The following is a 13,304-nucleotide window of genomic DNA, read 5'->3' as shown; positions in this document are numbered from 1 at the left end:
GGTAGAACTTCTAGAAGCTCAGAATGTGCAACTCGCAGGCATGCTTCCCCATGAATTCTCCTCTCTCTACCTATCATTTCATTCACTATTGCCAGAATTATCTCCATTCTCCTAGAAAGCCTGGGGAAAACTGACAATATGACCACTGATAAATTGGTAGTGTAAGCAGTCAATGACGAAAACACGACTACAACCCTCAAGCTGAACTGCCCACAGAACAATGATCATTTTGGTCACCTCACCTAAACTGAAGGGAGCCTAGACAGAGATGATGGAGAAATTTGGTTTTGGTTGTTTACAAGAAATTCCTCTCAAGCACAAGAAAAATACATACATGTTTCTTTAAATGTTAACAGGTGATAGAAGCTTAAGATAGTTCTTAAAACAGCATAGTGTCACGAAGACAACTGGAAAGGTGACATGTTCTGCATAGAAATCTGCTGCAAGCATTTCATAACATTTCCAAACTTTAAGGCAGGAACTTGCATTTCAAACCAACGTTTATAACAATCATATGTCCAGGTCAGGAAACAGCTGGATTTAATCTCACAGAAAAAGAAATCTGTAAAAACAGGACCCTGCAACATGCTGCTTTCTTTCATAGCCATTAACCTGCACGGTACAAAGCAATAGTTTTGCTAACTTCATCAATAAATAATATTTTAATAACAAATTGGTCATAGTCCCCCACTTCCATTATCGACAATATTCTCCTTTATCAAAAGTGACAAACAAGAAATGGGACAAGCTTGTTAACTCTCCTTCAGCTTTTCCCATTCCCACTCCCCTACACAGTGACTTTTCCTTTTTCCCCATTTCCTATCTATTCAAAAAGGGTGAGAAGAGATTTCTTCCTGTTCTGACAATACCTTACACATCCCACAAAGCTAAGAGAGATGCATGCATGCTAACAGGTGAGATACATGCATCCAGATATCACAACGCTCCCACACCTGCTCTGATGGCTGCCGATCCCTTTCTTCGTTGTTCCCTGCCGGAAGCCGTTTGAGGTGACATCCAGAGGTTGCTCAGGGACTGCACTCCAACTGATAGCTGGGGAAGAAAGCTTTATGAACAAGGAAGACACTCTCAGCACAAAAGCAAAACTTACAGTTTCTTCCATGCAATGTGTTCACATGACACTGGGCTACTTTCCCAAATAATTCAGATAAACTATGAAGAGTTAGGAACCATGACTTCATCTTAATCAGCTTCTTTAGAAACTGATGCCTCTTGAAACATTTGGCCTCCAGCTTCATGATTCTCCCCTTTTTAGAGGGATTTTTACCTTCTTTTGTGTATCCTGTCTGGAAAAAACATGAAGAAACTCCAGGCTTATTTTCATATTACGCTGTAAAATACTCCCCCCCCAGCCACTTGCACTAGTCACCCTGTGTTTCCCTTATTAGTTTATCTTAGGTCATCTAAATAGTCCTCTTTATGTCTGATACTTACATACATCAAATATCTGTAGACACTACTGTAAAAATATTACTAGATAGTAGTCAACTAACAACAATTCGTTGGAAGAGATATCAAATGCCAACATCCTTATCCTTTGTCCACACCCTGATACCTAATTACCATCCTGGACTATAAAATTCTCGGTGCTGGAACTCTGAATTTTACCTCAGCGCTGCAGTACTTTTCTTCAGCTCCTCGTATACATCTTTAGATTCGACAGTACCAATAATTTTGCACCAAACATCATTGCTTCGCTAGTTGCCAATGGGCGAGTCCCTTTACACAGAGGTTCTTCTACGATCTCTGTCCATCATGAAGAACTGCACTGATTCTAGCTGTCTCTCACTACACTTTGTAAGATTCATTTGGTTGTAAATCTAGCTAACTTTAGACCCAAGAGAAGTCTGTGAGCTCTCCAGAATTAGTGATCCTTATTCTTTGCTCTGTACCTTTTAAAACGAGCTGCAATGTCCCTATTTAGTGCATTTCAATATTCAGTTTAAAAACCTCTGAATTTAGACTTCTGATTTTCACCCCCTCCAAAAAACTTAGTTTAGCATAATTGATATATGAAAAAGCATGATAAAGCATTGTTCTCCATTTTCTAACAGAATGATCTGAGTAACTGTACAAAACAAAAGGCATATTCAGGAATTCATACACAGTTTCAGATTTGGTTGTTGCTGTTGCTAAGTGAATTGGCAGCATTTTTCAATGATGGATTCTGTTTGCTATCTAAATTTTCTCTCTCAGGATGCTTGTTTTGAGTACTCATCATCACAGCATCAAAATCTTTTCCTTCTGGGCACCTGTAAATAATTCCGACTTAACGAGTCTATGAATTACATTAAGAAGCCCTTTGTTTCCATTCTGTTTTATCATCAGATCTATCCTAACAGAATAATTTCCAGTTCCAGTTAATCCAGAAAAGTATACAACAACAGAAGTTACGCATGTCCAAGTTTAAAGACACTGTTTAGCTACACACCTATGGTGGCAGTCCCATTGTTTTGGGGTTTTTTTCCGCAAAGCCGTAAGACCACATTGCTAAATCACGACTTCCATATTCATTCGTCACCATGACAAGAAATGCAACGTCCCAAAACTCCATCAATTAAATCTTTATATTGCACTATTCTGTATTCTTTCTATGTTCACAGATTTCTGGAGAAATTGCAAGCATAACCCAGCATGACAAGACTTGCAGTCTTACGTACATTATGAAGGAAAATGCATAACTAACTGAAAAAAGAAGTCTTTTGATATGTTTTGTCTTCCTGTCACCACTAGAACATGTCTTCACTTATTACTTTCCATCTTTTTTTAAGATTATAAATTCATAACGGCATCAACCAAGTCTTTTATTCAGTGTGAAAACTGGGAACTATCAGGAGAGCATAAATATTATTAAGTTCTGCCCCGAAATTAATTTCTTGCTACAAGCCACACTTTGTTGCTGGCACTGGCAATGAATGAAGTTAAATTTTACAAAATTTCACCAAAGTGACTATTTTTTATTTGGTCTTTTGCACACAGTTACACAACTAGTTGAAGTTAACTCACCTGCACCACAGGGAACAAGTTTTGTTTTGCTGTTAGTCTGAACTTCCTGGATTGCCTGACGGCTATGTTCAAACTGAAGATTTGACTGCAGCAGTTTAACCTCCTGAGTGAGAAAACCATCTGGTAAAAATGAGATCTGCTGACACCTAAAGTAAACAAGGAAGAATGCAAGCAATTTAAATTCTGATCTTACAGGACATGCAGATCTGTGCAACCTCCCTTCATAATCTGAAATGTATTACATTTTAAACTGAATTGAAGACCAGTTGTCAAAGAGAGAGAAATTTCTTTTTTTCTAAATAGTATTTTGTTTAGGTTCTAAAAAACAAAGTCAAATAGTTTAGTAAGACCTTGCCCATTCCAGAAAACTGCAGTGAATTGATTTTAAAACAGATCAAGTTAAAAGCTAGTAAAAATCTACAGATAAGGTATGAAAGAGAGAATGAGATACTAAGCCAAGTCAGTCCTTTCAGATGATCTGGTCTAACGCATGCCTCTTAAAGGGAGCAGTTCTGTTCCCCAATTTCTCTCCTGCTCTCCTTTTCTCCCTTCCTTATCAATAAATTCTGTGCATTCTCTTGTACCTTCCTATAATGCTCACTGATTCCTCTGTCAAATTGATTCAGCTTCCTAAAGAAGAATTTTTATCCTTTTATGCTGGGATAGTTTTAATCAACTCAAGGATCTGAGAAGCATGGAAGTCACTGCACAGCAGGCAACTTTCCTCATTTAGCAGCAATGGACTCGGCCTCCTGTGTAAATTCCCCTGAGGTGACAGGCTGCATTATCAGAGCTCTACTACTCACTGCTGGGAGAAAGATGAAATCTTGCATGTATTTCAGATCAAAGAAGCAGACAATTTTACCACCATGGAAATGCACATAAGCTTTGTGCTTCTAGGCTAAAACAACTCTCATTCTTTTTCCAGTTGAACAGTAAAAGCTGTCTACATGTTAGATGTTCTGAACAGTTGCAGGGATCCATCATTTCAATCATTCCTAAAGGTGGAAAATATTCAAGAGTTCTAGTTCTTTCAGATTCCATAGCAGCAGGACAAGAAACAAGTATTCCTAAACCAGAGCTGTGGAGCCCCAATCCTTGTCCTTACAGAAGCCGAAGGCCCAGGATCTCACGGCAGAATTTGGAAGTGCATCCCTCAGAATGCATGAAGACAGCAAAGGTGAGCTTGCATTGCACATCCAAATCAAGCATGCATTCAAATGGCAGAAAAGACTAAGGAGAGATACTAGCTTCTCCGCAAGTGTGAAGCACGCATGGGTGCCTGAAGTTTTGCTCAGAAGTTACAAAGTGACAATTAACAATGATGAAAACAAAAGCTGATGTGAACTCAGGATTTTCCAATCTGGTTGCCAAACAGCACTCATCTTTCTAAACCAAAAGGGATTGCACTGCAGCAGTTTCTGCATTAAGTCTGTAACTCAGTTTCCTTGGCTGAGCAGCACACTGAAGACACATAAAACAGTCAGAACTTTGGAATGGCAGGTTTCAGAAACCTCTACTTAGAGCAGATAAAACAATTATTTTGAAATTTTACACTGGCTGGACTTGTATGCATATGGAATAATCCAAATAATATTATTCTAGAAAACTTTAAGTTTGAATCAAAGCTTGGGAAGACTTTAAGAAGCAAAAAAGAAAATGTTTTTATTACAAATCCTTTCAAAGCAAGCTTAAAATGCTGCATCGTTTACCCAGGTACTTGCTGAAAAAGTAAGTCTGAAATCAGTTTCTAAAATCAGTGAAACCTGCACAAGAACTAGTAGGTTCATACAAAGCCAAGTTCTAACAGGCTTTGTAAAGACAACCAGAAAGACACCTTTTCCACAGTTACTCTGTGCAACAGTATACTATAACGGTGTATACAGAAGCAGTATCTATGTAATATTAACAGCAAACTATTCCTGAGTGAAGTCCCAAACCTGCAAATAGATGTTCAACATGACTACCATATCCACCCGAAATCGAAACCAACTAGTCACATAATCTTTCTATAATCCTTACCCATCTGGCCTCTTGAATCCAATGACATACCCTCCCTCCCTCTCTCATAAAAAAAAATTAATTATGTGTTAGGTATTTACAAGGCACAGACATAAGAATTTGATACATCCAGGACTAAAGTGTGAAAGGGTGAAAACAAGCTGACAAATCTCAAAAATGTTATTTTAAGGTATGTGACGGAAAATGGTTGGGAATGGTTTAATCAACATAAAACTAGTATTGTCTTAACCCATGCTACTTATAAATACGTGCAAAAAAAAAATCTACCTATGCATTCATTTGGACTCTTTTTAATCAGATTGCCTTTATGAACATTTTTTTTTTATTATCCTTATTAAATTAAACTTTAGGAAGGGTCTGTGTTATTCAGTCCCTTGCAAGAAAACAAAATCTTTTCCCTGCCAACACCAGGATTCTGTAAGAGAGAGGTTATTGATATTCAGAATGATTTATGAAATAATAACAACTGAATAAATTAAAAGCTTTTCTTTACACTATTTGAGGAAATAAATTTAGTAAGAGTACAATAAAAGTTCAGCTTCACCATGCTAAAAAAAACCCCAAAACAACAAAAGACCCACCCTCAGTTTGTCTCTTTTCAAGTTATATTTTCTGCTGGAAGGCTTCTAGGAAGGCTCAGGTGATAACTAACTCTTATAACTCAAAGGAGGGAGAACTAGGTGGATCTTGAATCTAACAGAAAGTATTTTTAAGTCTTCAAGTTTGATATACCAGCAGCAGTCACCTCTTCTCCATACTACACAGGGCTATTTTCTGCAAATGTGAATCTGCAGAAATTCACATTTTCTGCAAATGACTTTGGTGCAAAGTCCTGATATTTGTGTGACAGACATTGTCTTCCATAACTCACTCTCTGTATGTACTACCTGATTTTCAAAGGACATCACTTACCTTTCAATAATTGCTCTTTGCATAGCTTCTTGGCTATATGGACACTTCCCCACTACAATTGCTGACAGATACACTGGATACTGCAAGAAATGCATCAGAAGAGCTCCTTGACACCCTAGTACATTCCAGCGAGCTAGTTTATCGCTGCAGGACATGGAGCATGTTCTGTCCCCACGACCTGGCTTCACTCGTAATAATCCCACACAGTGATACTCTATCCCAGGTTTCTGGGCGTCACCTAACTCTCCAGGTACACACTTTGCTCCAGTTCTATAAACATCAACCACCTTGGCTCTGCCTAGGCCAGCATCCTTATTGGCTCTTTGCATCTCTGCAGAATATTCAAAGCTCTTTGGATCTGCATTGTTTTCTAAGCTTGCTTGTTTCCCAGATACTTGCTGAGCAGCTAGGTCTTCGGTGACCACAGAAAAACAATCATCATTAACAGTTTTCATTCGCTTGATTATAGGATTAGTTGCCATTTCCTCTAATTTCCTTTTATCTTCTGGACCCAAACGATCATGGTTTCTACTACACTTTGCTGATGGCCCATCTGCATCTTCTCCAATTACTGGCTTAGAAGGCTGGTTCTCTGGTTCACTCATTGGAATAATAGAAGCATCTCCACCTAGAACAAAAGAAGTTACATCTAAGCTGGGCAAAAATGTGTCTCAGATGACTGAAAATCATCATGCCAGTAATATTACAGCTACCACTGGTTTTCACAGGTTTGCGCTCAGGAAAACGTAGATACAAGAACATACTCTTCAAACAACATGGCCCTGTACAATGATGAATCACACTTAGGTGATATTTGAGACAATCTATGTTGAATTTCAAGCTCTTGCATTCTGCAAAGAAGAAATAATTTCAACAGCAAAATTTAAAGATATAATTATAAATAGAAAAGTTCCAAAGTGGTCTGACAGACCACAAGCAGTGCTGAAGACTCAAAGTAAAATTAGTTTGATCCAATTAAACAATGTAAATCCCAAAAGAATAATTAATGCAAACCCTACCAAATCAAGATGGAAGCTTTAATCTAGGCCACTAAAACAAGCTCAGAAACAAAATTTGGAGGCTGAGTTCAAATCAAACAGATCCTGACAGAAATGGAAAGAAAAGGTAGTCAAGGTTATGTTCTTGCTATTAAACTTGAGGATGTAGATTCTATATTTGTATTTGCATTAATGAAGAGAATCATCACAGATAACTCCAGCAATGTAATCGAAATTGTGAAAAGGTATGAGCAACTGTGCTACTTATTGAAAGACTTGCACTGTGTGAAGCACTGATCAGGCATATTTTGAGAATACTTACAACTACTTTGCTCTGTTAATGGACTAGGTACCGAAAAAGAACATACTGGTAAGAACGTGGTAACATCAAGACATCTGATAAACTGGTAGACTGGGAAGTCACGTTCTTACATGTTGTCTCCTACAGACTTATCTTTAAAAAAAAAAAAAAAAAAAAAAGAGAGAAAAGAAAAAACAACCCAAGGAGTAAGTGCTTTCTATAGCAAGACAAAAGGTTGCATTTCATTCCATAAAAAGTTTTAGGAACAGAGGTAAATGTCAAGGATTTTCATTAAAATTTGAGTCCATGGAAACAGCATTTAAAGCAAATCAACCAGGAAATATAACAGGGCCTCTGACAGGTATGGTAGTTTCTGAAAAAGAAAATGATAACTCATTCCTGTTTAAAAAGAAAGTGAAACATTCCACTTTAATAAGTAGGATATTCGGCTTATATCCAGTTAGACAAAATGCCAAATACCCCTGGAAGACAGGTCAAATACTTCTTAGGGAACATAATGATGACATGAGTTACTGCCTCACTTACTCCAGAGAGACCAAAGAAAGGTAAGGGGCAGAAAAGAATCCATAAGAGGCGGCCATGAAACTGGTTTGGTCCAATTTTCTCCTTGGTTTACTTCCAATAATAATTATTTGAAATTATTTCTCAAGTGTACTCACATGGGGTATGACTGCAGAAGAAAATAAATACAATATTTGGTTTGAGTTTCCATTTTCCAGTTTCGGTTCCTGGAATGAAGATACTGCACTGCTGGTAGGAAGCTGCCAGCCACATCTGATGGAGAAGATACCTGTTGGGCAAAAAGTTCACAAGAATCACATGCTTAATTTGTGGTGCAAGTGAAAGCAATAAAATTTAGATGCCAACTAGTGCTTGTTCATTTCTGGTAAAGGAACCCAAATGATTGGTTATGCTTCTATAGACAGATGTGATCCAACACACTCCATAAACACAACATGTGATCAGAAGCTTAATAACAGACCTCAAAGTGTTGGATTCAGAAGAGTTAGCTACCTCAATTTGTAGATCTAAGGTTTCCCCTTCCCATCTGTACTTTTTACCAACACTGCCACTCATCTAATTCTGCGAGAAACAGTTCAGTGGTGTCAAACTGCAAAAACTTTATCCCTTGTTTTAGCAGTATTACTACACTGCCAGTTTAGCTCCTTGAGACAGCTTATCCCATGTGAACAACGGGCTTGGTACGTGGGGAAACTGCAAAAAGGCTACCACTTTTGACATCTAGTCACCAGACCACCATTGATGTCACATGAAATTACATCCCATTTCTTCATATAGAGGCTCTACAATAATGAGGATGGAAAAACTTTTGTGAAAGGGCCCTAAAAGACTAACCAGAACTAACCAAAATGAGGTTAATCTCCTGCCAGTAAAAGGAGCAAAGAAGAGTTGCCTACACAGAGCTAATACTTTCTCTTTCATCACCTTCTCACTCCTGAAGCTACAACATCTGGCTATTTCAGATACAGGTCAAAAGCATTCACAGCATGACAAACAACTTCAAGTGGCACTGAATAACAGCACATGGACTTCATGCCTCACCTCTGGAAGCTCCTCTTGGCCACAATTTCAGCATGACTGTCATTCAGAATGTCCCCTACAGCAACATCCAAATGAGAATACCAGACCATTACTGAAGAGGAGATGAACAAAGCAAACACTACAGCTAGAACAGAGTTTTACAGACAGGTCACATGTTCCTCAAGATTTGCCAGCATGTGAAGGTTTAGGATTGATTAGGTAAAACAGCTGGGCTATTCCAAGATATTTAAACTTTTAATCATTACAAAAGGAGGTCAAAAGTCTATACCAAAGAATACAAGTCCTCATCCCCTCAGTAAGTCAGAAACTCACTTAAATACTAAATTTTAAATCTTCTGAAATCTGAAATCCTTTGAGTTGAGTAAACACAGGCTTCCTTCAATATCTTTCTGACACTTGTTTTTAACAGTAACTCTTGATATTCTCAGCATAAGCATGACATCCAACGATTTTCAAGGTCAAAACTTGTTGTTGCACCAAAACCTACAATTTAAACTACATTTTGTATAAGTGATACTGATTTCTATCAGGTTCATATCCCGTATCCCTAAACTTCCTGGAGTGTCTGCCTGTCCCTGCACCTAAAGGAACAGGACAGAAGCTGTAAGCCAGGTCTTATTACAAAATAAAAGGTCATGTGATAAAGGTACATCTCCTCCTTAAGCCACAATTCCTGAACTTTTTAAGCCTTTCCACAACTTTTTCTAGGTCCACAATCATTCACATAGTCCTTTAACCTCCTTACCAGTTCAACAATAACCTTAGTAAGGGCAAGCGGAACTAAAATAGCACCTTGTATCCAGGTAAGTGGGGCTACTGACTTATATAAAGGCACCTTTTTGGTGCACTACCCACGCATCCTACAATTTGAGGTTTCATTTAATCCCCAATCAGCTGCTGAAGAGATATTTTGGCTGCATAAGCCAATGCTGACCATCACAAATCCATCTAGTTAATTTAATGTTTGTGGGAGATACCAGTGGTAGAGATTTTCTGCTCTAGAGCATGCTACTGGGTCTTTTTAAACATTAATTTTATTTTTTTTCTTACTTTTTTCCAACTCTAATTAACTTAAATGTGTTACAACATCTGCAAGCTTTTCCACACCAGTATTATCCCCTTTCTAATGCAAAGTAAGAACAGGAGCAAGTCCAGAACTTTTTGCCATGGTAACATCGATCCTTTAATAATTCTCTCTTTCTGCCTCTCATGCTTTTGATCAAAGACAATAGTCTGTCTCTCAATTCACTTTGTCAGGTGCAACTAAAAGGGTTATCATCAAAGCCTTTAATGAAAATGAATGTGCCAAACTGCTCACCAGGGTAATTCTCCAGATCACTCTTAGAGCCTTTAAAATAAAATACAGCTAATGCATTACTGCCTTCCTATCCTTTAGAAGAGTAGCCATCCCTAATAAGAAATTCTGCATTCTCAGCTTGCAGATCAACTACTTCTTCCTGGGCAACTCTTAAAGCAATTTACTGCATCATTTATTGCATTTACTTCTCTTTTAATGCTTCCAAAAATATATCAGTTGAAGCTACAGAAGTACTCTGCATTTGCTAAAAAGGAAGAGAATATCTGCCATGTGAATCTTAATATTTCTCTTGACAAAGCCAAAATGACTTCCTTGCACTTGCATCTTCCTAGTATACTTATTGCCAATATACATTCATGCACCATATTGACTTCTAATATCCACTTTGTTACAAAGCACAAAAGCTTTTCTAAATAAGAAACAACTCCAACGCTATCGCATACATTTTCATCATTGCAATTTACTAAAATTTCCCACAGTAGCACAGTACTATGAATTTTCATGCAACAATATGAGTATCTCGGCCACATCTAATACGTGATGGATATTTTCAGTATAAAAAGCTTTGCATATTTTCTAACAGATAGCTTCACTAACACCAAAGATTATCCAAGTTTAAATTAAAAATAAATGAACGTAACATAATTGAAAAGTATTTTTTAAAGTTTATGACCACTGAAGACATAATAGAGAGGATATAATAGAGAAAAGAACTAGTTCTTTTCTCATTAAATTTCTCCTCTGATTCTTAATACCCAGATTTCAAATAATGCAGCAGTTCAATCTCCATTTTCCTAAATCAATCAGGAAAATGTCTGTACTACTACTGTTCCAAGATGGCTTAGTTGCAAGAAATTTTCATAGAAATCTAAGAAACAAAATTTATTTTCTTCTCTTTTGCTCCACAAATTCATTTGGATATGAAATACATGAGATGGAACATGAAACAGCTTGTCACTGACATGTGCAAGATCAATTCTCCATCTTGCTCTACTTCTCCTCTGAACTCTAAGGAAAGTAGAAAGCCCAGTATCAACATATTCGTGAATGCTTTTCCCCCTAGTCACTTTTCAGCATGAATCACTATGGCTTCTCCTCTCTAAGGAGCTGAAATAGATACAATCTGACCTAAAAAAAAAAAAATGCAGAGCAAGGAAAGTCCTATGATAAATGGTAAGAATTGAAAGCTGCGGGAAGTTACATATACTTATTGTACAAATACTTGTACTATCTAACTTCAGAATATATGGAAAAAGACCCTACTACCACCTTTCTAGTATCATCCCTACACTAACATTATGGTAGTATATTCTGCACCAGACTACAATAAAACTAGATCAGAAGAGGTGACAGAACGCAATTATTTTTGTTATGTTTCGTTTTGCTTTTAGCTAGGAAGCACGTCAGTATGCAGACTCAGAGCCTAAACTACACATTTCCACATATAAAAAGGTGGGGGGGGGGGGTTGTTGTTGTTGTTTTTAACCTTTAAGGCAGCAAGCGTAGCAAACATTCAGAGGAGCCATTCTGGCTGCCTAAGACACTCTCTACTTGCCAGGTGTGAGGTTTGCCTTACACTTTTGGCTTCCCTCTGAACTCAGTACCATGAACATTATTCATTGATTCTATGACATCATCAAGAAAGAAGCTCGAATAGGTATTCGGTTCTTGGATTTTCCACCATGCTTACCTGTTTTTCTCATTTTGTTTTGACCAATACATTTTGTTCCAGTCCCCATAGCAACAACTTCCTTCTTTACTAAAAAAGGAAACAACATTAACCGAACAAACTATCACCAGAAGCATCACACTCATGCAGCCATTTTGGTAAGAAAGGACACAGAATATTGTGTAGGAGGCAAGGTACAGTGAGACAGGCAATGACACGCATTCTACACAGGGGACATAGTATCAGTTGGAGAACTGGACGTAGTGGATGCAGCAACAGTGCTAAGTATAGTCTAACCTTCCCCAGCAAGAATGCTAACACAGGCATCATATGCTAGGCAGCTAGTGAAAACTGACAGAGGATTCCTCAAAGATGCAGAGCAGCAGGAAAGCAGCACAGCATATAATCTGTATGACAATATGGAAACACCAATTAGGCAAAAAGAAAATGATGGGAAAATTAACACAAACACACAATGCACTAATGTAGTCTGTTAAAGGCAACCGAACTGAGAGCTTTTTAGCATTCTAATTGATAACATCTGAACACGCTTTTGCAGGGGTTTCCATTAGGAATTCAGGTCCTGCCTAGGCTTTCACCACTTACTGAGCAGCCAAATGCAAGCTTTTACCTTCTTAGAATCTGGGAAGAGAAGGATTTTACTATAGAGCTATCTTTTCAGACAGAAGCTGCAAAAAGCTCTTACTACCACAGACTGCAAATTATTTGGAAAAGGAGAGAAATAAGACAAGAGGGAGGGGTTTTTTTAAGGTATCTTGTTGGGGGGGGAACCCACCACGTGTAAAGGAGAGACTCCCTACTGACAAAGCACAACTCCTCTTACCCTGCAGGTTCCCCGGACTAGCATGAACCTCTCTTTGAGATGCTGACTCCACTTTGACAACAGCTGCCAGTAAAGTCCATTCCCTGTTTGGATCTGGTTTCCCCTGCTTAGGAAGTCTGGTACTATAATGTACGTAACACAGCTCAGCAATTTCATCAGCTGACCACATCACTCCCGGTGCAAGGGCAGTTTCCGAACATAACTGAATGCTGTTACCACGTGGATTAACATCCCCAGTCCCTTCAAACCCTACCACCCTCTTTTGCATGACGCATTCCTCTACCAGATCCCAACGTCCAAGGCCCACTTGCATCATCCCTTTCGGGATTATTTATCAGAACTGTCATACGAACGAAAAACGTCTCCGTTTTTTCCCAAATCGCTAGAGACAGGAACAACGCTGGAGGCCGCGCAGGCCGGCAGCAGACGGGCTCGCTGTGCTCCCCAGGGTCCCGCGGCGCCCCGCCGCCCCCACAGCCCCGCTCTGACGGGGCCCGGGCCGCCCGGCCTCACCGGGGCCGCCCCTCCGCACTTCGCGGCGCCCCGCCGCCGCCCTACCCCCGCGCCGACGGCGCCGCGCTCCTCGTCCGGCCGCGCCGGAAGCGCCGCGGCCCGCCCCCCCTCGGCGC

At 39.0% G+C, this 13,304-nt stretch overlaps 1 protein-coding gene across 5 annotated transcripts in view; it reads right to left on the bottom strand.

Annotated features, from left to right (window-relative positions):
* The window catches only part of ADAT1 (adenosine deaminase tRNA specific 1), a 29,266-nt gene extending 15,971 nt beyond the window's left edge, over positions 1-13,295 (bottom strand). For 3 of the 5 annotated variants that reach the window (XM_026104253.2, XM_026104252.2, XM_064519908.1), the window contains exons 1-7: positions 12,676-13,295; positions 11,853-11,921; positions 8,845-8,899; positions 7,941-8,071; positions 5,962-6,589; positions 3,028-3,173; positions 954-1,053 (exon numbers count right to left, since the gene is read on the bottom strand). In XM_026104253.2, the coding sequence (XP_025960038.2) occupies positions 954-1,053; positions 3,028-3,173; positions 5,962-6,589; positions 7,941-8,071; positions 8,845-8,899; positions 11,853-11,921; positions 12,676-12,991 (1,445 nt within the window). In that variant the 5' untranslated portion in view covers positions 12,992-13,295. Of the gene's footprint in view, positions 1-953; positions 1,067-3,027; positions 3,174-5,961; positions 6,590-7,940; positions 8,072-8,844; positions 8,900-11,852; positions 11,922-12,675 lie in introns of all 5 variants that reach the window. The other 2 variants (XR_003259776.2, XM_064519907.1) reach the window with 2 other exon arrangements.
* Positions 13,296-13,304: the final 9 nt, after the last annotated feature.

This window comes from Dromaius novaehollandiae, chromosome 13 (assembly GCF_036370855.1).
Source record: "Dromaius novaehollandiae isolate bDroNov1 chromosome 13, bDroNov1.hap1, whole genome shotgun sequence".
Classification (NCBI taxonomy): Eukaryota; Metazoa; Chordata; class Aves; order Casuariiformes; family Dromaiidae; genus Dromaius; species Dromaius novaehollandiae.
Note: the sequence above shows the minus strand (reverse complement) of the source record. Positions and strands in the feature narration are given on the sequence as shown.